The 25,278-nt window shown below is 38.0% G+C and overlaps 4 protein-coding genes across 15 annotated transcripts in view; 2 read left to right on the top strand and 2 right to left on the bottom strand.

Moving 5' to 3' along the window:
• ppfibp2b (PPFIA binding protein 2b) overlaps window positions 1–9,026 on the top strand; it is a 75,581-nt gene extending 66,555 nt beyond the window's left edge. For 8 of the 11 annotated variants that reach the window (XM_032586819.1, XM_032586870.1, XM_032586829.1 and 5 more), the window contains 6 exons: window positions 289–414; window positions 494–682; window positions 2,068–2,262; window positions 4,747–4,812; window positions 8,684–8,768; window positions 8,897–9,026. In XM_032586819.1, coding sequence (XP_032442710.1) covers window positions 289–414; window positions 494–682; window positions 2,068–2,262; window positions 4,747–4,812; window positions 8,684–8,768; window positions 8,897–8,964 — 729 coding nt within the window. In that variant the 3' untranslated portion in view covers window positions 8,965–9,026. Of the gene's footprint in view, window positions 1–288; window positions 415–493; window positions 683–2,067; window positions 2,263–4,746; window positions 4,813–6,977; window positions 7,504–8,683; window positions 8,769–8,896 lie in introns of those variants that run through there. The other 3 variants (XM_032586862.1, XM_032586907.1, XM_032586844.1) reach the window with 2 other exon arrangements.
• Window positions 8,915–12,036, top strand: rep15 (RAB15 effector protein). Its single transcript, XM_032586915.1, has 2 exons — window positions 8,915–9,247; window positions 9,338–12,036. Exons 1-2 carry the CDS (start codon window positions 8,948–8,950, stop codon window positions 9,881–9,883), a joined length of 846 nt encoding a protein of 281 aa, XP_032442806.1. The 5' UTR covers window positions 8,915–8,947; the 3' UTR covers window positions 9,884–12,036.
• A 1,616-nt stretch (window positions 12,037–13,652) lies between these two features.
• Window positions 13,653–19,139, bottom strand: poglut3 (protein O-glucosyltransferase 3). Its single transcript, XM_032586726.1, has 6 exons — window positions 18,679–19,139; window positions 17,685–17,882; window positions 16,388–16,671; window positions 16,101–16,305; window positions 14,809–15,005; window positions 13,653–14,660 (listed from the first exon to the last, which is right to left on the bottom strand). Exons 1-6 carry the CDS (start codon window positions 18,941–18,943, stop codon window positions 14,223–14,225), a joined length of 1,587 nt encoding a protein of 528 aa, XP_032442617.1. The 5' UTR covers window positions 18,944–19,139; the 3' UTR covers window positions 13,653–14,222.
• Window positions 19,140–19,447: 308 nt separating this feature from the next.
• cyb5r2 (cytochrome b5 reductase 2) overlaps window positions 19,448–25,278 on the bottom strand; it is a 28,639-nt gene continuing 22,808 nt past the window's right edge. For both annotated transcript variants that reach the window (XM_032586807.1, XM_032586797.1), the window contains 5 exons: window positions 21,387–21,516; window positions 21,160–21,243; window positions 20,834–20,919; window positions 20,644–20,743; window positions 19,448–19,983 (listed from right to left, as the gene is read on the bottom strand). In XM_032586807.1, the coding sequence (XP_032442698.1) occupies window positions 19,811–19,983; window positions 20,644–20,743; window positions 20,834–20,919; window positions 21,160–21,243; window positions 21,387–21,516 (573 nt within the window). In that variant the 3' untranslated portion in view covers window positions 19,448–19,810. The remainder of the gene's footprint in view (window positions 19,984–20,643; window positions 20,744–20,833; window positions 20,920–21,159; window positions 21,244–21,386; window positions 21,517–25,278) is intronic.

The raw sequence follows: 25,278 nt of genomic DNA, 5'->3' as shown, positions 1-25,278 counted from the left end.
TTGAGATTTGTTTATCTTAAAAATAATAATTTGGCTTTAGCTTTGGCACAGCAGACCCACAGCACAACGTTCAATGTGTGTTTGAATTGGATCAGCATGGTTGCACCACTCTGTTGGTGAATATATAAGAATATCATGACATCCTCTATTAAAGTGATAGTTAACATACACTCAAATCAGGCTTTAACTTATGCGTTTTTATTATGACGTTTAAAAATAAACAAACAAAACAAACACAAACTTTCATTCCAACCTGAGCTGTTTCATTCTTGTTCCTCTGTCTCTCAGAATGAGTTCAGCCCCAGCGAAGTGGTGCAGTGGTCCAACCACCGGGTCATGGAGTGGCTGAGATCTGTGGACCTGGCAGAGTACGCTCCCAACCTGAGGGGCAGCGGTGTGCACGGAGGGTTAATAGTGAGCATCTGTCGTTACTGGAGATCAAACAGAAAAGAAAGAAAGAAAGCATCTTACATTTTTTTAAATCCTCCAATAGATGTTGGAACCTCGGTTTAACTCCGACACAATGGCCATGCTGTTGAACATCTCTCCTCAAAAAACACTGCTGAGGCGCCACTTAAACACCAATTTCAATAACCTGGTGGGAGTACAGGCTCAGCAGGAGAAGAGGGAGTACATTGAAGCAGCAGGATATTCCCCACTCAGCATCACAGCTAAAGTCAAGGTAAGAAAATGAGGAAATACTCTTTTTGAAAATCAAAAAACCCATATTCAAGAAAACATACACAGGTAACCCGTCTCCGTTTTTGTGCATGAAGAAAAACACCTTAATCTGTGGTGAGACGTTGGTATGTCAGCTCAGTTTAATCTCTGAGCTCTTCTCAGTTTAATCCTCTGACTGTGGCATGAATGCAGGATCCTCTGCTTTTTTCTAAAAGCTCTAAGATGCTGCAGGCTCAGCTCCAAGTCCTTCAGTACTCCAATAAAAATGCAATAGTAATCTACTAGAAAACTTGCATTTGAACCATTTAAGGTCTTAAACAGTTGGGCATTTTTAAAGCTCCATGCTAAAGCCATATTAAATACAAGCCTGTATGTTAAATAAACCACAGACTGAAATCACCCCAAAATAGATTTGTCAGAGGGAGAATGTATGTTTTGTCTCCTCTAGTCCAAGTAGTTGCATTTTATGCTACAAGGTTTCTGTCTGCAGTAGCTTAGATGAAACTTCTACAGATTTTGTTGCATTTCATTTTCTGCTTTTTAAAGCATTTTTTAAAGCTTCAAAAAAAATGCTTTAAAAGCATAAAACCTAGAATAAAAAGAATAAAACCTAAATTCGCTTTAAAGCTTTTTTTTCTTGCAAAAAAATAGCTTTAAAGCGAATTTAGGTTTTATTCCGCTTATAACACCTATAATTTAACACTGAAATAAATCCTTTTGGTTGGATTTTCATATTTTATTTTTATTCCTTCCTAATCAAAAGGTGCGCAAATTACTGGCTAATAAAATAAAGTAAATTTTTTTAACCAAACTTATTTAAATGAATTAGGAATCCACAACTTCTTACTTCATTGAGGTATAAATATGAATTATCTTCTCCATAGCATACATTATGCCTCCTGTTGAACCAGTCAGAGTAGGCATAATGTATATTGGTTTTCATAAGGAAATGACTACAAAGAAATAAATTAGCCCAAATCTGTCATCAGTAATTTAAAAAGTTACATCTATAACATATGCGTGTAAAAATTAACTAGACTGAATCCATGAGCCCTGGGTCTCTAATGGACTACTTTTTAAAATCTTGTTGGAGTGGATAGTTAAACTTAAGGACTCTGGACAGTCTAGGAATTTGTCAAAGGAAGAAATAGTTAAAGATTAATTTTCACTGATCTGGAATCTCATAGAAGATCAAGAGGTGTCCTAATAGTAAAAGTTGTAAAAGCAGATGTACCCTTAATTGTTGGACCAGTGCTTTGTTAGAAACTTATTTCCCAATAAATTTTGTCCTCTGAATAAACGCACTCAAATTAAAGGTTTGATTTTTCTAAAGTTTTTCATTGTGAAGTTTACCTTGAAGGCTAAATGTTTCTCTCCTTTCTACAGCCAAAGAAGTTGGGCTTTTCTCACTTGACAAACCTGAGGAGGAGACGGCAGGACGAGTCCACAGACTACGTCTGTCCCATAGAGACTTCGTCACCCGAGTCAGGACAGTCTGTGGCCAACGGGGTGCAGATGTGTCCATACGCCGGCTTTAGAGGTCTGAGTCCCATTCTGGACCGAGAACCTGCCCGGGACCAGGTGGGGCACAAGGAGAACAAAGCTGACTCGTCACCATGATAATCCCGGTGATAACGCCATGGACACTCTCGAGCTGTCCATCATCCAATCAGATATCCCCTACTGCTGCTGCTTTGCTTCCTTTGACTGCAGCCCGACCTCTCCCTGCTCCCTTAGACTCCACCCATCACCCCGACCCTGTGCCTCACACTTCCAGAAACCTGGAAACGCTCTGATAAACATCTGATTCACAATAAGCCTCACTAACTCAACCTCAGACATTTGCCTAATAACCTAACCCATCCCATCGCAAGAGAGCAAGGCCTTTCTTTGGACTCCTGTTGCATCAACTCCAAAAATTCATGCAACACACATGGACAGCCTTCCTGAACACTTTGAGGCTGTCATGCGCCACCAGTAGATGTTTTTTAATAGAAGTCAGCCTCTGCATGATTTTTTTTTTTTTTGATCAGTCTGAAAGGAACTTGTGCAATATTTGCATAACATATATATGGAGGGATTTTATTTAATATTTATGTCACTACAAGACTAATGATACTACAGCATATTTAGTTTGATACCTTGATTGTTGATTTTTATACCATTATTTTCATAACTGAGTGTAATAGTATTTTTATAGCAAAGAAATTTTGCTAAGATAAAATTGTAAATGTCAAGATTTATAAAAATCAAGTAAAATGAATCTTGTGTAAAATTTGTTTCTTCTTTCTACATTGATATCTCATTTTTCTAGTATGCGTTGTATTTCTTCATGAATTACATTGTATTATATATTTTCACCATCAAATGAAGAAAAAGACAAATTTACTGTGGCAGCATGCTTCAGTAATCTGCATCAACCACTAACCTGCTTTCATCTTTATCATCCTCATCGTCGCAGCCTCCACTAACCAGTCAGAACCCTGAACACCATGGCATACCTGCTAGAGGTGACATGGAAGTGCATGAGCATGGCTCAGAATACCTGCATGGCTGCAGGTACAAAAATCCTGACTCTAGTCAGCAAAGTAGGATTTTACCTCCATTTTAGATTGCACATGCAGTTTCAGCCAAAAGCTTACACAAGACTCATCGGCATGAATGCCATTCATTTTGGGTTTCTAAGGTTGTATTGAACAATTCGTTCCACATGAGCCTGATAATACCCAACTGGACAACCCTAGTGATTTGTAAAAACTAGAATGACATGCACAAGACTGAATTTTGTTTGATCTAATTCAAGGAAGGTCAAAACCAAGCCTACCAGCTCAAATATATACATGTACATCAAAGGCACGTTGTCGGCCGTCATCAGCGAGGTTTCTTTTAGAAATGGCAGTGCTCACTGAAATTGTTTCGCATCCAGGCATAGATCTGGCTTTTACATATTGTTCATAATTATTAAAAAGCTTCTGGATTTCCAGGACTTTAATGACACTTTGGCTTATCATTTACAAAATCAGTTTTGAAAGAATTTTTTGATCCATGTGGAATACTCAACTGAGCCAAAATCCTAATTGCCTGATCCAAAGAATCACTGGAACAAAACAAAAAGGAAATTGGTTAGGATTCTCAAGAACCACAAAGACTCAAGCCTGAGATGAACTTTGCTTGAGACTTTGTCAATGACCAGTGACATTGGTGCACCGGTGAAGCAATTTTAAAATACACAGTGAGTGGGAATGTGCTGACCTAAAAAGAAATAAAACAACCTTGAGCTAAACTCTATGCTTTCAAGCTCAAAAAATTTGCAGCTGACCATTTGGTTTTGCAAAATGTTTTGGGAGAAAACATTTTATGGTCAAACGGAGTGAAGACTGAGCATTTAACCATTTCAGCAAGGAGCAATTTTGGGCCATCTTTGCAAGGTTTTTAAAAATTACAACAGTAAAACTACGTATATGGTGGTAGTATCAGGATGGTCTGTTTTGTACCAAGTGAGTGGAAAAATGGAGAAGGACATAAATTATTCAAATTAATCTCTAATCAACTAGATTGCTAAACTTTGGACTCATAAAACCAAGTGATGCAAATAAACCTCAACAATTCTACCACAAAAAGCATTTAAATATCCAGACATAAATGTGCTGAAAGTTTTTGACGGCTACAAAAAGCATGTGGTCGAGGTGCAACTCTCAAATGGATTTTTAATCCAAATACTGGTGGGCATTTATGTACAGGTTTGAGCCGATATGAGTTACTTGACTCTGCTGTGGGAATTTGAGAAAATCTGCAACGAAGGCACCGAATCTGTTTTATTAAAAATCACTGGACATGTTTGTATCATCAACACAGTAAACAGTAAACAGGAGTTTAACCGTATAGTTAAAAATTCTAAACGAATGTGATATATACTGTATGTCAATGATGAAAGGACATAGACTTCTGTCTGGAACTGCATTCATGCATTACAATTCAGTATTTTTATTGGAAGCCATGCATGTCTACAATAATGACTTGTTACAGGTGTGCGTGTGTGTGTGGGTGTGTGTGTGTGTGTTGCAGATGGTGAAAGCAGAGAGCACCATTTTACAAATAGAAGCTTTGTCTGAAAGCATCAACAACCTCACAGTAAGCCTCAACACACACAAGCTGCTGGTTAAAGACTTCTGCAGCTCGCTGCTTATTGTCTGCAGTAACAGAAGCTCAAATCTTTCAGATGGAAAATTCTGCTGATTATTTGAAAAAATGATCAGCAGGATGACAATAAAACACTGGATATCTGCATGAAAGTAAGACTGTAGCACTATTTCTACAAGTCTGGAAAACAATGGTACTTTTCGTTAACTGCCAAGTCACCTGTGGTTCTGTTTGGATCATCAACATGTTGCTTTAGATAACAGCCATAATGAAGCCTTGACATCTTAAAAATTTGAGCAATTACCACAACAACATTTCAAATTTTGGTAAAAAATTAGATCATTGCTAAAATAATTTTATTTGTGTGACTGATTTGGGATCAGTTCAAATTTATTAGACTTTCTCACTATCTTAAGTGATCTTGATCAACAATTCTCCAGTTTTTCATTGGATTTTGGCCACTTTTTACAGCATGTTGACTGGTGTGCCTTTAAGAAAGAAACACTATTCATAAAATAGAACAGAATAGATCATGTGGTCTCCAGACGAAGGAGAGTCACAGATTTATTTTAGACATATTCACAATATTTTGAGGGTTACATGTTGAAATGTTTTGTTTAGGCACTGAACATATACTCCACTTCTATGAAATTTCTGTAAATGCAGTGCAAATGTCGCAACATTAATCTAATAATATTACTTAATCTCATGCTGTTCTATGCAGACACTCTGTTTGTACTGATGAATATTAACTCACCATATCACGCCAAATGCTTAATGTGACAGTGATGGCAGGAGATGGCTGGATTTTGTTTAATCCAGTTTGAAAACAGTCTAAATGTGCTTCCTTTGTTCATACCGAAACCCAAATAAAAGTGTTTTTAAACACCAACACAAATGTTGGTGTTTAAAAACACCAAGATAAGTGAACATTGGGACAGCTGTACAATCTGAATGCAAACAATGCTAGTTGTTTTTCTAATTGTACTTACCTTGTTAACTTACCTCAACAAGTAGCGAATTCCACTGATTTTCTGACTTGCAACCAGAAAAAGACGACAATTGGCTTTTCTTTACAAAATAGAAAGAGAAATGCAATCAGTGAGGAACCATGAACTTGTCCAAAGATGGTAGTTGCTTCTTTTGCAGTCTCAGTGAAATGTCTCTACAGCCTGATTGCAAAAAAGGGAATATAATTTTATTTTAATTCAAAAATATTTTTTGAGTCCTGCCGTAGCATTTGTTATTGAAAGTCTGAGAACTACTAATTGCAAGTTTTCAGCTAATAATCATTTGAAAGTTAACTACAGAGTGTGCTGTGGTGGCGTAGGGGATAGTGCGACCCACGTTTGGAGGCCTTGAGTTCTCGACACGGCCGTCGCGGGTTCGATTCCCGGAGCCGGCATTATTTGCCGCATGTCTTCCCCCCTCTCCTTCCCCCTTTCCTGTCAGCCTACTTTCATATATGGGACACTAGAGCCCACAAAAGACCCTGGAGGGGAGAAAAAATTAAAAAAATAAATTACCTCCATAGTCCAAACACCCTGTGTTATTTCTGGTAAAGTGTTGTCTTTGAGTTTAATTTATTTGTTTTTTATGATTCAACTAAAGCAACAAGAACAAATTCTGACCATCAGTCTACAGGTAACAAAAACAGATCAAAAATATCCAATTAAAAGTAATGCTATGTTGCCTTATTTGCTAAAATATCATTAGTTCCTCAATTCAGTGTTTTACCTTACAAAAAACACGTTGCTTAGAAAATAGTGAAATAAAAATAAGCAAGAAAGTTCAAAGACAAACTTTAAAATGCTTTCAAAAAGCCTGGAGAATCATTGAGCAAGATTACAAAATATTATTGCCTTACAAGCAAAGAAAAATAGACAAACTTCAAGAGTTTTGAACAGTATAGTAAATATTCATATATTAAACTCCAAGTCACTTTCATGCATCAGGTTTCCTCCTTCAAATCTTTCTCTTTACAAATGTTTTGGCAAATAAATAAACTAGCATTAAAGAAAAAAAAAAAAGACCTTGCCTTCTCATTTGATCAGTGCACGTTTGTAACCATAAACCGATCCCAACTCAGTTCGCAGTGCAAACGCTAAGCCCAACCTCTCTGACACATTCCCACACCCATGATGCTTTGCCTGCAGTACCTGCTGAGCCAGGACGAGCTGCGGAAGGAGCTGAGGCGGTCACAAACGGCGCTGGTGTGAGGGACGGATGCTCCGGCGTCATCGGCTTACTAGACCTGCAGTCAGCTCAGCCCCGCGGGCCTAACACTGCAGCGTGGAGCCAGTCCCACTCACTTCCTGTAACCACTGCTACCTCATGTAACACCTGCAGTCCTTCTGTGGACACAGAGAAACTGGAAACACAAGCTGACTCAAACACTTTGGATGACAGTGAAGAGTCATGGCTTCTTACAAACATTTAAAAGATTTTTAGCCACTTTCTAATTTTGACTATGCAATGCAGCTGTTATTAATATATATCTTGTGTTATTTATACTGACCACTGTGATGTGTACATTTTTTATTGGTTCATTATAGGAAATAAAGATCAGTTAAAGAGTAATCTGATGAAATTAAGATAAATCATGAAGACAAAAAGCAGATTTCAATTAAAACAAAGACTCAATGCCTAAAACCACCCAAAATAAACATCAACTTGTTGAAATTCGACTATACATCTTGCTTTGTTCTAATGACCACAAACATACTTTTCTGAACATTTTAGCACTATCTGCAAATGAGGAGTTTTTCTTAAGACGTTGCTCTGTATTCACTGGTTACAGCTAGATGCAATTTGCTACAACGGAGTGAAACGCCCTTCATAAGTGCTTTAATTAACCACATCCCTAAAGAGGTCTGTTGGATTAAATCTGGTGACAGCGGACTCATGAAATATCCCTCAGAGGACAGCTACATGAAAGGGGAAGACAATACTTGTGTTTAAACAATGTTTAATTGGTGCAAAGGGCCTTAAAGTGTGCAAAGAAATGATCCCCACACCATTGCACCAACACCATCAGCCTAAACCATTGATACAAAACAGGATGGACACACGCTTCCAAGATGCTTACTCCATATTTTGACCTGAAGGTTGTAGATGATCTTGAGTCATTGAACTAGACAAAATTTTACCATTCTCTTGTCTAATATTTGTGGATCTGTGCAAATGTGCTTCTGTGAAAAAACAAACGGGAATTGAAGATAAGGCTAGAACCATGGATAAGGCAATAGCTACAGACAGCATATCACCTCATAAAAATCAGGGCACAGCAGTGGAGGGGTAACAATTTGAGCTCAATTGCAGCCACAAAAACTCAGTCAATCTGAAGCTCAAAGGTCCAGAGAACAGCTGAAAACCAAAGGACTCAAGATGGTATGAGACCATGTGAATGTTACAGAACTACTGACACAGGCCACCTTTTAACAATTGATCTTATTGAGGGTAAAGTACTAAGAAATAAAGGCAAAAATGACAAAAAAGTTATTTTTTGTCATTTTTGTCGGCGGACAACCTCAAGCAAATAAGAATTCTTATATGCTTAGAAATGGGAGAGTCTCAGCTCATCTGCATTTAGAGGAAAACTGGTGTTCCGACCTAAATGTCTTCAGTTGTGTTTCCTTTAAATGGGACAGCTAAGCATTTTGTTTGCTGATCAAAAACTTCTAAAGCCGATGGCAGTTAAATCTTTTGTTGACTTACCAAGCTGCAAACACCACACCCAAGCTGCCAGAGTTTTAACTCTTCCTCCCGTGAATCGTCTGTATTCGTCTAAAACTTGAGCACCTAAGGTTATCCCTGTGCCTGAGCTTTACATTAAACAGCACACAGACTGACACACATATAGACGTTGTCTATCTCAGCAGGGCAGCAGACAGGAGTCAAAATCAGGCACAGCAATCCATACTGGAGGAAACTCAAGACCCATCCTGGTGAGTAAAGATATTTCACGGGTAGATCAAATTATAGCAAATATTTGGTGCTCAGCATATACGTCTTTTTTTCATAGGAAAATATAAAGGGGTAACTACTTGTAGTTTAAACAAATTCCTTCTTTCAGTGTATCAGAGAGACCAGCCTCTGATCTTCTGTCCTCATCTGAGCTTCGGACATGGGCCAGAAAATTAGCAGCACAACTTCTAACAAAAAGAAGAACTCAAGTTTCCTCTCCTTTCTAAAACGCTTCTTGCCCCAAGAACCCTCCTTGGACAGCAGCATGTCGCCAAGGACAGGCATGTCACCAAGGACAGGCATCTTTGCCAAGCTGACACCACCATCTGCAATCAACCCCAATGATTTCACACGTCTTATTAGCAACTGCATCTCTTTTGCATCAACCAGAACCCAGGAGTACCTTGTCTTCAAAGATCCAGAGGGAAAGTTGCAGCCGAGTCCTCTGGCATTAACTCAGGTCACACACAGATCGCGTAGATATTTGGTCAAAATCTCAAGAAATACACTTTTGTTGAATGCAGGTATTGAACGTGTCCTTCTCCAACAGGTCTTTCTGATGACTTACATCACTCAAAGCGTTAACCTCGACTTCACCGACACCTTCAACTGCACAGCCATGACACCCGAGCAGCGCATTCTCCTGGGAGCTGACTGGGTTTGGGCCATCCTGGAGAAACCCACCAAGAACCCGAAAATACAGATCGCAGTGCAGGTCCTTCACCTGCCTGAAAGAGAGGAAGCTGAAGAAAGAGCAACCACCGGAAAACCCGTCAGCGAGTCCATCCAGATGGCCAGGGTGGAGTCCAGGAACAAGAACGTGTACCAGCGCATGGTGGAGTTTTGCACTTCCATTGGCAAGGACTGCTACGCCCTCTTCTTGTTCTTTGGAAAAAGGGATGACAAGGAAAACATCTACGGTGTCCTGAGCAACAACTTTGCAGCAGCTTTTGGAAAATGTGACAAAATAGACAGAGCTCTACTTGAGAACTTCTTTAAAGGTTCGAGGTATTTCCATACACCCTTAGGAATGATCCAGGCCATTTTCACAAAGAAAACAGATGAAGCGCTCACTCTAATGATTAAATTTAGCTGAAGACTTGAGGTACTAACATATACTGTTAAGACTAATGTAGGAAGTTTATCGGCCAATAAAAGTAGATGGCCACTGAGAAGGTTCTTGTCATAGGTTAAACATACACTATAAAATAGATAATTTCTGATGGAATCGTGAGGGTTATGGGACACCAAGTAAAACGCTGCATTAGATCACGTCCATAGCTTTTGGCCGAATTAATTAAAGAGTAGAAATGGGTTTTAAAATTGGCCAAGAAGAAGTGAGCATGTTATTTACTAGTTAAATGCATAAAATATATGTAAATCGACAGCTAACACCTTGTATTCCTAATAACAGCTGACTTAGTCTAAAACAAAAACACTGCAAATTACACCATATTGGTTTTCCCTGATTCAGTTTGGAAATGCACTCTATGGTGCATTCCATTCATTCTTCAATTCAGTAAAACACGCTAGAGCGACAAATTGATTTCCAATGTCAAAATTTTGTGGGTCCTTCCCAACCATGACATTAGATATGGCTGCTATGAGTATAAAGTCATAATAGCTACAGTAATAAACAATTTATTTGAACTTCTGTTCTATGATTTAGGCCATATTGGACTGTAGATGAATCTGAATATGACTGGATTATTCTGGAATACATTGGATGGATTTATATTTAATTTAAACCTACATAAAAGTATATAAACTTGACCTCGTCTTGTAAAGTTTCTTGAGATGACATTTGTTGTAATTCAGAGCTAAATAAAAACAAACTAAACTAAATCCCATATGTGAAGTAAAACCTCTCAGTCAATGGTGTATAGGACAAACATGATGCTAATTCTCAGTTAACTCAGTAAATATTTTATGAGTCCATGGATTTACAAATATTCAGCGTAAAAAACGGTTTAGAGTGGAGTAAATGATAACAAAGGAGGTTATGATTGCCAAACTGACACGAATTTCAGTTTTTATAGTGCTAAGAAAAAAGTCTCTACTCATTTACAGTTTAGGCTCAAAATAAAAATATAGCAACAAAATATCTGATGCTGGCTGCATAAACTAGCAGAAAACTCAAACTTATCATTGTGGACTTAATTCCTGCATTGGAAATGATATCAAATGAAAAAATGAAAGCAGCTTTTAAAACAAAAAATAATTGCTGTAACATTTTTTCTTATGATCAAGTAGAGGAAAAAGTGGTAAATAATCATGGTGAAATGTATGCATACTCAGAGAAAGAAAGCAGAATTCTAGGGTTCTGATGGTCAACAATTTTGAGCTTTACTTTGTCCTAAACTTTAAGATGTATGTAAAATTATGAATTAACTGCCTCCCAAAAGTCCCAATTGTGCACAAAACACTGTGCACTTTAGTTTTACTACGACTATCTATTTTACCCATTACAAATGAAGGCACTCCTTACATTTGTCCCAAAATTGTTCTAGTAAAACATAACTCTTTTCAAATATGTAAAAAGTCTGTTTTTGTTAATATATTTAAAATAAAAAGCAACTGAAAACCATATACAGTCAAGAATCCCCTACTGCAGTATGCAAAGACAGGTTACAGGAAGTGGTTTTGTAACGTTTTATGTTTACCAGCTGCAGATAGAATTACAGTCTGTCTCATGAGACGCTTTTACAAGAGATTATTTAACATGGCTTTTGGTTGTCCTTAGTCTTGCAATATATGGTTTGCTGATAAGTTGGTCACAAAATGTTTCTTTAGAAAAAAAAATGTGTCACTAATTGTAGCATTTATTCATCAGTAGCTTGACAGGAAGGACAGAGAGATATGGGAGGACATGGAGAACATCGAACCTGGCATAGCGTGTCGCGGATCGTCGCCTCTTTATACAGTGGACTGACTCTTCCACTGAACTACCTGGTGTGACTCAAAATGTATTTTGTTTAGTTTCCATGTCTTATCACGCCACTGTGTGACCAACAGCAACAATGTTCGCAGTTTACATACTTCAGGAGTACAATGAAGCAACTACGACCATAACAGGCTTTGTAAAGTGGAATACATATTAAGGTAATTGCATTGCTTGTCCAGGAAATGTGTATTATTTCAACAATGCATAGTAAGACTGCAGCATAACACTGCAGCCAAGCCCAATTAATTTACAATTACTGCTTTTGTATGCACAAGTGCTTAATAAATGTTAATCCTAATATTAAAGAGGCTCTTGTTTTAAATAGTTTAGACTGCAACAGGTCCAGCTGAAGGCTGCATTAGCAATTTGTGTGAATATGAAGCATATCTCATGTAAGCAGTGGTCCCCAGCCTTTTTATTACCGCGGACCGGTCAAGACTTGGCAATTTTGCTGCGGCCCGAGGGGGCGGGTGAAGGAAAACCGTCAGATAATGCTTCTGCATGTTGGTGTTCCCGCTAAAGCCTTTTTTTCCCCCCTTTTGTGTCCCGATTTTCCTTTTAGGACAATCTTACAACGTCCTGCAGTGTGTGGTGTGTTACTTGGTGGTGTGTTGAATATGCCCGATCTAAAATCAGGCATATTCAACATTGTCTTGGCCCGATTATCGCAGCCTGTGGGGGTTTTACTGACTGGGAGCCAGAACTCAGCCTGTTGAATGCGACAGGTAGCCAATCAGAAAGCGCGGTGACGTAAGAACGGAGGGGAATCCCAAACAGCGGACATGGGTGGACATCAGAGGTGATATGTGGAAATGTTTATTATTTTATGTAAAGGTCATTATTATATATGTTTATTCAGTTAAATATGTTAACTACGAAAAAACATAACTAAATTATATAGTGCAGCAAATAGAGCGGCTGCTCCCGCCATCTTTTATCAAACGCCTTTTCTCTTTTATCGCTTAAAATGAGTCCACAAACTATCACTATTGCTTCTACATCGTCATCCGTGTTTGATTATTATAAATTCACGTATGTTGGGTGTTTTTACGGGATTTTCTTCTGGAATCGGGATGTTCGTGACTTGAATCGGTTCGTGTGGTGTGTTGCTCCTGCCGTGTGGCTGGACACACGAACCGACCGAACCTGTTGGACTTTTAGCTCTTCCGCCAATGCCCCGCCCCCCCAAGTGTCAAGCTCCCCTGACAGTGTGTCAGTTTAAAAATATTAGGAACTGTCTCTGGCATTTTAAATTAAATTGAAGTAAAATTTACAGTAAGGTAGGTCTGAGTAAGAACTTAACAAATTGACCTTGTGTAAGATTTAAAGTATGTACTTAAAATGATCTACATTTTACTTTAATGTAGTGGTTAAAACAAATGCACACATGACCTATTCAGTTTTGAATTTATTTCAAATGCAATATATCCAGTTTAAGTCCAGACTCCATATTGTAAAACTGAACCTAGTCTTCAGAAACCAATAATAACTTAATTCATTAATAAAGTTAGCAATTTGTGACAAAGTTGCCATCCAACATCACTTAATTTAAGTAGTAGAAAGGTTTCTGCATAGATGGAACTAAAATGACATTTAAAAATGTTCAAACTGTTACTTTGATTTTGTTTTTCAATTAAACTTCAAGTTTCCAAAAGCGTAGCATACTGTGTAGGTGTCCTTCAGCTAGGCTGTATATTTATTGAATATTAAGCATTAATTTGGACTCATCGTTTAAATTCTGTGCATGGTTACCATTTTGAAAGCAATGAAAACAACTTTTATTTAATTGTATTTTATCTACTATATGGTTAAGTCCAAACTTATTGGGCAGATTTCGAATTGAAATTATTTTCCTTCGACCAGGAAGACCGTTTCATACAGGAACTGAGACAGGCATTTCTTAAAAATTTGGAGGCAAAAAGAGTTTTCATTTGGATTTTATTTTTTTTAAATGGCATTGGAAAAAAAATTTATATCCTTCTCAATGATTATGCATCTCCTTCCATGTTTCCACTGATATTTTGATTACATCTCTCTACTGTCTGTGAAGATGGAAGGCCTCATTTCCATCACCCTAATTTTTAGCTCCCTCCCCAGATTTCAGTCAGGACTCTGGTTGGGCCACTTTGAACCATGAATACAACTTTTAGTCAGAAATATGGTAAAATAAAAATATTATCTCATACACAATTCTCCCACAGGCATAAAAATTGTTGTACTTAGCTGTATTTCAAGTAAACTTAAAAAAGTTCTATATTTTAACTTAAAGGCACAGTTAGAAGAGTAACCTCTTTATTTACATACACAACTTCCTGTAGATGCAAAGATAAAAAAAGGTTGTTTTTTTTTTGTTTGTTTTTTTTTAATAAAAGTTTGAGAAGTTTCCTATAAACATCAGTAACACTCATCAGCTTCTCGCTTTGTGTCAGAAAGGATTTTTCCTAAAAAAAGTGTCCATTGAATGAAGCTGTAACTAACAATGGTTGGGCAGTCATAGTTCATTCTTACTGGGTCCTGTCTTGTTACCTTCCCGCCTGCACGTACATGCGGCTGTGTGATCGTCCGGCTGAGTCACCAGCTCCATGTCGGCTTGTTGCGTCGGCCGCCCTGCCTGGCGCTCGGCGTACGTCAGCAGCACTCTGTGGTAGTAGCAGTACAGCCGGCTGGGCTGCAGCAGATCTCTGGCTGCTGCCTGTCCCGCTCGGGCGATCTCAGCCGCCTCGGCATCGTTCTCTTTGGCCCACTTGATTTTCTCTAAAAGGTCTGACAGGTTCCTCTGCACAGAAACGTAGTGAGCACCTGCCTTTAGATGTCCGTAGAAGTGTTCGTAGTACTGCGAGTACTGTTTCAGAACCAAGCTATTTCCCAGCATCAGGTAAGGAAACCGATACGCTGCAACGGTTCCGTCCACATTTACCTGGTATTTGTACTGAAAGAGGAGGTACAAAGTTTCACTACATGCAACACAGTCCCAAATCTGCTTTCACATTTTAAATTTAAAGAAGAAAAACCAACTTAGATTTTTATCTGTTAACCAAAAGTTGGATTAACTAATGTGTACTTCTACATTTTCTCACCTTGAAGAAGTCGAAGAATCCCACAAGTGGTGCTTTGCCCACCTGTTTTTCCCTGTCTCTAAAGAAGAACCACCCTGTGATGCCGGCGTCCAGCAGCTCCGGGGATTTCTTGGACAGAGACACGAGCTGGAGGCGCTCTTCCCGACTGTCTCGTCCACGGAAAAAACCCTGCGCCGTTTTATTAACCCACGGGGGACCTGGCAGGAAAACCGGGCATTATTACAAAAAACGAAACAAAAATCCGCAAAAGACAAGTACACTATATATACCCCCATTATCATCTTTGCATAAACTTTTACAAAGAAATTAGAAAAACTCCCATCCTCCTTCCATTGCTACACTTTCCTAATTTCATGAAGAGAAATTGAGAAAAACACTCTTCTTCTGTGATTTGGGTCGATTTTAAAGTTCTGACAGGGGCTTTTCTTAATTCTGTAATTAGTAAAAGAAGAAACATTTAAGGTATGGATAAGAAAATAAGACAAAGACCAAAAAGAAAATGGTGCACATAAAGTGTGAATTTCTGTAGCTCAAAGTCCCCAATAATGACCAATATTAACTTAGATAAATTTAAATAGGGTTGGTCGAAGACTCAGTGAATCATTTTAAAATATACTTTTTTAAAGCTAAGTGGGAGGATGACATTTTTATTTTGTGAAAGATCCTGTGTTGTTCCATACCAAAGGAAGCACTAAGTTTTCAGTTCTTTTTGCATTTTCAACTATTTGACAAGTTTTTACGCCTGCTGCTCGTTTACTTCCCTTGTTGAGCCTCCCCCCAAAAATATTTTTACAAGTTGAAGTTCACACTTCAGGAAATGGCTGTTTACTAGGTGATAGTTGACATTGTTGCTTGCATGCTGATGCCCCCTGGTGGTCATCAATGACATCAGCAGAACCCTAAATTTCATATATTGGCAAATGATTTAGAAACATTGTGCGACAACTTCAGACAACAGCTGGAAGAGCTTAATTTAAACCTATGAAATATCATTCACTTCTGACTCCTATCATGTTGCAGATCCATTGAGGCACAATGTGAATGAGTGAAAGTAACGATTCACACCAAAATGCTTTGCCTTTTGCTATGACTGTTAAGTCTAACAATGGTTTTCTTGCTACATTTTTATCTGTGGATGCATAACTAATATCTGTCCTACTGGCAAAGTCTACTAGAGCGGTAATCTCCCTAGCTCCTCCAGAGTTAAGACAAAGTAAAATGAGCGCTTTCTCTAAACAAGTCATCACAAATGTCGAGCCATCAACTGTGTTCCCATATGGTGCTCCAGCTACCTGTGTTGCCTTGGACAGACAGTAGGTCATTAGTGACTCCTCTCATTGTCTCCAGGGTGGAGTGCGTCACCTCATAGGTGGGGAGGACGATATCGCGCGTATCCGTAGAGCCACACCAGGAGAGGATCGGAAGAGCTCCCTCCGTCCTCGTCTCCAAAGGCCAGTCGCCCACATTGATGAAAAACTCCACATCGGGCACTCTCACCTTAAGTAACAAAATATATTAGATGGCAACTCAATATTCTGATAATTAGGCCTTAAAAGCCAATCAATCGGCACAATTATACCTTTCTTGTCAGCGACAGCAATATTTCATCGGAGAACATCTTGAAGTCTGTGTATTTTCCCAGCGTGCGCCGGTACACCTTGTTGTCAATGATGGCGTAATGAACGAGCCCTCCTCTGTTAGAAAACCTGAGTGGCACTTCCTGTCTAAGATGCTGCAAGTCGATGGTAGGAAAGGACTTGAAGTCGGCCAGAATCTGGGGCTCATTCGCAGGACACTGCAGGACGCTCTGCCAGACAGAGGCGTCAGATTCGGGGCAGACACAGTATTCATGATAGACTGGGCCTGGGCATCAACAAGAAATGAGACAAAAGAGACATAGATATGAACAGAAATTCAATCCAGATCATGCTAAAATGCAAACTTTTCTTAACAAAAGTTAAGAAAAGTTAACTTTTGTTAACTGAGTGGGACTTCAGTACGTTTTTTAATATGTCTAAGAGTTGACCATTCGTTTCCTGCATATATTTCTATCGAGGTTTGACTTCACTGACAAGCCAGAGTGTAAGCAAAGATAGCATTCTCTTCAGCAAATTTTTCGGAATCAAAATGGGGAGAAAATTCAAGCATTAAGGTCAATATCTCAGTGTCAAAAGGCGTCACTGGAAGCTCTTCAACTTTACAAGCTACTGTAAGGTGCTACACAGAAACTTCATGAATATTGACCCATGGATTTTAGGAAACTGTAAAATTTGTTGTAAAAGCTTAAAATTTCTGCATGACATGTTCTTTGTTTAGCCAAGTTTAGACATTGACATTTGTATAGATTCAACACCATACCAGATGTTATTAGTAAAAGGTTCTAAAGTTATCGCCTCTGGTGGTTTAGAGGTGTGATAGTGTTTATCTGAGGGAGTGCTTGATGGCTGTGAAAACACTTTGACAATAAGGTGTCAAATTATTCTGCTTTAGCTGGGGTTTTTTTTTTGCAGGCTTAAAACATTTAAAGTCAAACGAATTCCAGTATCTGCCAAAGATAACATCCCTGTCCCTCCATTGTTAGATTTGTAACATGGTGTGGTGATTTAGTTATACACGCCATATTTAAATTTACTTTATTTTATTTATTTTTTTACTTTTTTTGTCCATTCCTTGCCACTGACCATGACTGTATCCTGTGCATTTTGTTACCTTTATCGATATATATATTTTTTCATTGTTAAAAAAAATGCAAACAGAAAAATCCCTTCAACAAAAAACACTTCAAAATATAACTTCTGGTTTATTTTAAACTAAATAGAACCTGACCGATTAAGATAGATATATAAAAAAAAAGATTAAAACCTGCTGAAACGCACCCTTGACAATGTATGGCGACTTGGCCACGCCAACATCTAGGTGGAGGATTTCAACCTTCAGACCTTCGACTGCAGATCCATAAAGGCGATACCTCATCAGAAACGACCCGTCTCCTCTGTCCAGAGGTGGAGGAACGTGGATGCGGATGTACTCCTCCTTGTTGAGAGGACTTATCTTCACTTTAAATGTCCCTTTACCTAAAGAACACAAACAGATTTCATGTTATTTAAACTGGCTTAGTTAGACAACTCAATCCTGATCTTAATTATTCTAAACTGAAGAAGATTCTCTTGAAATGGGACAAATGATTTCTGACAGCACTGTGTTTCTTTTGGTCATGTCTGGAAGAATTAAAGTAAGGATGTAAAGTTTAACCAAAATCCTGATATTGGGTGGTAAAGTTAGGGTTCAGCAAGTTTTATCTACTAAGTTTTTTTTTTATTATCCTTATTTCAGCTCAGAATAAAGGTGTTTTATTGATGAAAATTCTTTTGTCTTTGTTTTATTTCAGAACCTTAGAGTGGCTGTAAGGAACTGACTGGAATTTTGATTGAGGATCATATAGCCTGAATAAGATGCATATTAATAAAACCAGGGTTGTTAGTGAGAAATTTAGAAATGAGGCAGCATTGACACTCACTTTTTTTTTTTTTTTTAAAAACAGAAGAGCCATGCTAAATACCACAGTGGTTTGCAGAGTTTACATTCAAGCAGTGCATTAATAAAGTCGGGTAACCTGGTGGAAATATTTAGTTAAAGGAAAAGTTTTTAGCGCACAGAGAGGAAATGTATACATTCTCACAAAAACCAATTAAAGAGATTGTACCTGGTAAAGTAGAATATTTTAAATAATTTATTTTTCCCTCGCACTGAACTGGACACTGCGAATCAGATGCTAACTTCAGAGTCAGTCGTCCATAATTTTAGTTCGGTGGGCTAGCATAGTTTAACACAAGCACAGCAAGCAAAGTGGAGGGTATTCGGGATGTTTACCTGGTGATAAAGTCAGGTTTCTTCCTTCAGGGCTAACAGCCTGAATGAAGAAGTATCGGACTGGTAACACTGCGTCGGGTTCCAGCCCTGGACCCCAAACGATACATCTCTCCGGACTGATTCCTTCACTCTCAGAAACCGGCAAGTTCGGGCCGAATAACACAACTAAAATAACACAGTTGCTGATTAAAATCCTCTGCATAGCTGCGACTAAGTCTGCGCGTCCCTTACACGGCATAATTACCCCAATGCCATAAGCGAACATGCAGAAAGTTGCAAAATAAACGCTAAAGTTTGGATACAAAGTCCTACGGCGACATGTTCGCAGAGAAGCGCAAGCATTACTCGTGATGCGTTCAGGGTTGTCGGATATATAGTCATTAACTCTTTCGTGTAAAACGAAGTGGGTTTTTTTTATATCTGTAGGACCCAAAAAACGGATGTTCTTAAAAAAACAAAAAAGCAGCAAAAGAGTTTCCCCTTTATGCATTTAGGTGGACATTTGTAAAAAAAACAACAAACAAACAAAAAAAAACTTGACATTAAATATGACACATTCAAAATAGGGAGTGAAATACAGTAAAATAAGTCATTATAAAAATATACTATTTTTCAGTGAATTGAGAACAAATAACACGTGTTTCTGACAAATTATGACAAATCTGTCAGTGCAAGTAAAGGAACACAAAAGCAAGACTCCCATGTTAAACGGTATTCTTGAGCTCACGCTATACCAGATTTTCCTGTTCTTTATGACATTAAAAGCCAGAAACTTCAAGTTTGTTTTATTGCACTTCATGCATCTTTATAGTAACTTCTGAATTAAATAACATTAACAAACAAAAGAAAGTTAATTTCTTATGAAATGCAGTTTCGCTTATTTAAAGCATAGTGGCTCAGAGTGAGTTTTATAGAGGACACAGTGATTGTAATAGTAAGCTACAGAACAGGAGTAGGACAAACCAGCTACACAAAACCGATGCACAAGTGAAGTGTAGCAACACTTTATTTTAAATCTCTCTTGGATTAGGTGGTTGTTAAGCATTTAATAAAATTGCATGCTGTTAAGATTTTATTTTATTTTTTTTACCTTTAAAAAAACAAAAAAACAATAACCATTTGTTGAACATGTCTAGTATGCAAAGATGTTTTCTTTTGTGTGTCCCAGTTTTTCCAGATTTGGCAGACAAGCATTACGGATCATCGGTGCAGGTCCGCAGAGGACAATCAGTACATCTCTGGACGCAGCAGGGATGTGATCCTTGATCATCTCAAGGGTCACATACCCTGAACTGTAGTTCCAGTCTGCAAATACAGATAAAAAGAATAAATGGAGAAACTTGTTTGATCAGCTTTAATCAAGAAATGTACTTATTTATATTTAGCTTAAGCATTGAAATGATACTACTAAAAATGCAAATGTAAACCAGAAGATCATTTTGGCTTCCGTTAGCTTCTTCTCTTTCAAGATTAAACACTTCCTCTGTATGTCATTTTTAACCCATCTTGTCGTGAAAGATAAAAAATATTTTTGGCAGCGTGAGAGAGGCCAGTTTCTTCTTTATTTATCCTTCCAACCACACATCTCTTCTTCTGAGAAGTCCAAACAACAACCCCACTGAAGACCAAGTGTGTCTCTCTAGCGGACCAAACCTCAGCGGCTATGTGTTGCCTTTATGTGAGGAACTAATACAGACAAAATACAAACTCACAAATCTGATACATTTTAAGCAAAATTTAGTAAAGGGATAAGATAATTATTTTATTTTTGTGATCCAAAGCCTTTTAAAAACTGAACATAGAACTCTGGAAAAAAATAAAATAAAAATAACAATAAAACCTTAGTAGACATCTTCTCTTCTAGTGCTTTGGGAAAAAGACTTTTACTGGGTTCCTGGTTCTGTTGAAGATGTAAAAGGATTTTACAGCGAAACTCTAATCAACATTTTGTTCCTGCAGTCTCACCTTTTGAAGGCTTGTCCAAAGTGTACCAGACTTTAACCTTCTCAGGGTGATTCTTCTGCACATCCTTCAGCTCATCCCACAGTAAAATATCTTTCTCAGTCTGAGGTAGACAAAAATAAACACAGGAATGTTCAACATGCAGCCACACTCACAATGTTTGCTAAAACAATAAAAACCCAAAACAAGTGACCTGGTTGGCAAATATGAGAGAGCACTTGGTGTTGTCGGAAGGATCTGATGTGATCCGTCGGATCAGCTGCAGCATTGGGGTGATACCTGAGGCAATCAGAGCCAGAAAGTTAGTACCAGATACCCGGCTGATGAGATACAAAGGTTAAAATAAATCTTGTTTTGTAAAAATATCAGCTGATGCACAGCTAAAAATTATTTTACCTACTGTGGAGTTATTTAAGTGTGATAGGTAGACACGTGTTACAATAATTTCAGCCACTTATTTGAATAAAGTGCCTGCATGAATAGGATAAAACTGAAATAGTTCGTAATGAACATACATACCTGTTCCACCAGCGATCATTCCAACATGTTTAAACTTCTGAACAACTGGCTCCGTCTTCTTGTTGGCTTGGATAGAAAACATACCTAATAAGAGGAGACAGAAAACAAGCTTGGAGAGTGGAAATCAGAGTTTCATCCTCCTATTGCAACACAGTGCCATCTGCTGGTAAAAACAGTCAATACGCAGCAGTGTCTTTTACTTCTTTGAGATGCAACAGACTCCATACTTTTGCCTTTGTAGATGAGAAGTCCGTTGGGTCCCCTGAAGTCAATAGAGTCTCCAATGGCCATGTTGTCCAGGTACTGAGACATTTGCCCCCCATCTGGGTAGTTTGGGTGGGTCCCTTTGTAGTATATCTGAAGCAAAGGCAGAGTACCATAAATGTATTGCTTATCAAATGCACTTGATGTACTGCTTATCAGGAAGTGTTAGGACCTCTGGTTAACCTTGTTGCTCTGGAGAACTGGAGATGGGTCTTGGGAACAATCATGCACACGTAAAATTACTTGATATTTAAGGAGTTCCCTGTGATTCACTAACCTTTAGAAAACTTACTTAAAAAATAAATTCATATGCATAAATAAAAATGTGTTGGCAAATGAGAGCATTTTAAATGTACAAAGCGATCCCTAAATGCCTTGTAAAACAGTGGGTAAGAAATTAATTACATGTAAGTCAGCTTTAGACAAGCTGCTGGTGTATAAGGTAGCATAATATAAACTAGAAAATTTCGGAAGAAATTTAGCCGGGGCCTGCCAAGGCGCGCCCATCGGGCTTGGGCCCGGCGTCGTCACGCCACAAATCGGCGTCGACGCTAAAGAACGCCGCGACGTAATCAGTGGCACGCGGAGAACCGCAAGAACGTTAAGCGAGGCGGACGTGCACCATTCAGTATGATTTAAAATGTTGTCAAGGCTTTTATTTTGGAAGTTTTGTTAAACTTCATTTCAAAGGGCCAAACTAATCCCATGCGTAACAGTCATTGGGTTAAAATAGTTATATAATGCTCAAAACACAAGTAGCTGATGTAAAAATATTCAAGGCTTTTATTTTGAAATGTTTGTTAAGCTTCATTTCAAAGCGCCAAACTAATCCTATGTTTATCAGTGCTTTGGATGAAAACGTCAAATAAAGCCAAAAAGAGCAGTTACGTCATGTAAAAATATTCAAGGCTTTTATTTTGAAATTTTCAGTATGCTTCATTTCAAAGGGCCAAACTAATACCATGTGTAACAGTGCTTTGGATGAAAAAGTCAAATAAAGCCAAAAAGAGCAATTACGTCATGTAAAAATATTCAAGGCTTTTATTTTGAAATTTTCAGTATGCTTCATTTCAAAGGGCCAAACTAATACCATGTGTAACAGTGCTTTGGATGAAAAAGTCAAATAAAGCCAAAAAGAGCAATTACGTCATGTAAAAATATTCAAGGCTTTTATTTTGAAATTTTCAGTATGCTTCATTTCAAAGGGCCAAACTAATACCATGTGTAACAGTGCTTTGGATGAAAAAGTCAAATAAAGCCAAAAAGAGCAATTACGTCATGTAAAAATATTCAAGGCTTTTATTTTGAAATTTTCAGTATGCTTCATTTCAAAGGGCCAAACTAATACCATGTGTAACAGTGCTTTGGATGAAAAAGTCAAATAAAGCCAAAAAGAGCAATGACCTGATGTAAAAATATTCAAGGCTTTTATTTTGAAATTTTCATCAAGCTTAATTTTAAATTGCCACACTAATCCCATGTGTAACAATTGCTGGGTTAAATCAGTTATATACAGCTCAAAAGAGCAATTTTCTGATGTAAAAATATTCAAGGCTTTTATTTTGAAATTTTTGTTAAGCTTCATTTCAAAGGGCCAAACTAATCCCATGTGTAACAGTTACTGAGTTAAATCAGTTATATACAGCCCATAGCAGCAAGTAGTTATAAAGGCCAGTTAAGTCCTGATCTGTTTCAACTGAGGGTTTCACTATAGATAGAACTACAATGATGCGTATTTGTAGTCCAAATCAGCAGCCAATAGCCTCTTGAGTTCCGTTGCTATGTTAAATAAGTTTCACACCAAGGTGTGAAGTGTTAGTGAAACAGCCTGAGAGCCTCAGAAAATCCTGTCGCATGACTTTGCTCTGAAGCACCGTGACAGAAAACCGTACGGTCTAGATAAATTTCGAAAACATTTTACCGGAGCAGACAGGCGTATCAATGTGAGGACCGATTTTGATACTAATCGTGCGATATTTGTGGGCGTGATGGCGATTTCAAAAATGATTTGGGCTGAAAAAGTTGTCTTCATCTCTCACTCTAAGCAGCCAGAGACGCACTCTAACTTTAGGAAAAATGAGAAACTTTGGGTCGCTTAGAGGCAAATTGTGGACAAACCGTAACTGGTATCGACGAGCCGTCTTCACTTTCGAAGAGATCACAGACGTATCTACAAAATGAAATTTGAATGGCATTTCTAGGTGAATTTGTGACGACACAGCAAATCCTCAAAAATAGGGTATTTCTAGGATTTTTCCCATTGAGTTATAATGGGGTTTTTTTCGTAGTTTTTTGCGAATTATGTCGCCACGTTAAGCCCAAATCCCACCAGAAGTAATAGCTCCAATGGCGTGAATTTTCTGCACGTTTTGATACCTCATTTGTAGGTGTGCACCCAGCGGTATGAGCCGCATTAACGGTTACGGAAGAAAAATAAAGAATACTAGAAAATTTCGGAAGAAATTTAGCCGGGGCCTGCCAAGGCGCGCCCGTCGGGCTTGGGCCCGGCGTCGTCACGCCACAAATCGGCGTCGACGCTAAAGAACGCCGCGACGTAATCAGTGGCACGCGGAGAACCGCAAGAACGTTAAGCGAGGCGGACGTGCACCATTCAGTACGATTTAAAATGTTGTCAAGGCTTTTATTTTGGAAGTTTTGTTAAACTTCATTTCAAAGGGCCAAACTAATCCCATGCGTAACAGTCATTGGGTTAAAATAGTTATATAATGCTCAAAACACAAGTAGCTGATGTAAAAATATTCAAGGCTTTTATTTTGAAATGTTTGTTAAGCTTCATTTCAAAGCGCCAAACTAATCCTATGTTTATCAGTGCTTTGGATGAAAACGTCAAATAAAGCCAAAAAGAGCAGTTACGTCATGTAAAAATATTCAAGGCTTTTATTTTGAAATTTTCAGTATGCTTCATTTCAAAGGGCCAAACTAATACCATGTGTAACAGTGCTTTGGATGAAAAAGTCAAATAAAGCCAAAAAGAGCAATTACGTCATGTAAAAATATTCAAGGCTTTTATTTTGAAATTTTCAGTATGCTTCATTTCAAAGGGCCAAACTAATACCATGTGTAACAGTGCTTTGGATGAAAAAGTCAAATAAAGCCAAAAAGAGCAATTACGTCATGTAAAAATATTCAAGGCTTTTATTTTGAAATTTTCAGTATGCTTCATTTCAAAGGGCCAAACTAATACCATGTGTAACAGTGCTTTGGATGAAAAAGTCAAATAAAGCCAAAAAGAGCAATTACGTCATGTAAAAATATTCAAGGCTTTTATTTTGAAATTTTCAGTATGCTTCATTTCAAAGGGCCAAACTAATACCATGTGTAACAGTGCTTTGGATGAAAAAGTCAAATAAAGCCAAAAAGAGCAATGACCTGATGTAAAAATATTCAAGGCTTTTATTTTGAAATTTTCATCAAGCTTAATTTTAAATTGCCACACTAATCCCATGTGTAACAATTGCTGGGTTAAATCAGTTATATACAGCTCAAAAGAGCAATTTTCTGATGTAAAAATATTCAAGGCTTTTATTTTGAAATTTTTGTTAAGCTTCATTTCAAAGGGCCAAACTAATCCCATGTGTAACAGTTACTGAGTTAAATCAGTTATATACAGCCCATAGCAGCAAGTAGTTATAAAGGCCAGTTAAGTCCTGATCTGTTTCAACTGAGGATAGATAGAACTACAATGATGCGTATTTGTAGTCCAAATCAGCAGCCAATAGCCTCTTGAGATCCGTTGCTATGTTAAATAAGTTTCACACCAAGGTGTGAAGTGTCAGTGAGACAGCCTGAGAGCCTCAGAAAATCCTGTCGCATGACTTTGCTCTGAAGCACCGT

Source organism: Xiphophorus hellerii, chromosome 2, assembly GCF_003331165.1.
Source record: "Xiphophorus hellerii strain 12219 chromosome 2, Xiphophorus_hellerii-4.1, whole genome shotgun sequence".
NCBI lineage: Eukaryota > Metazoa > Chordata > Actinopteri > Cyprinodontiformes > Poeciliidae > Xiphophorus > Xiphophorus hellerii.
Note: the sequence above shows the minus strand (reverse complement) of the source record. Positions and strands in the feature narration are given on the sequence as shown.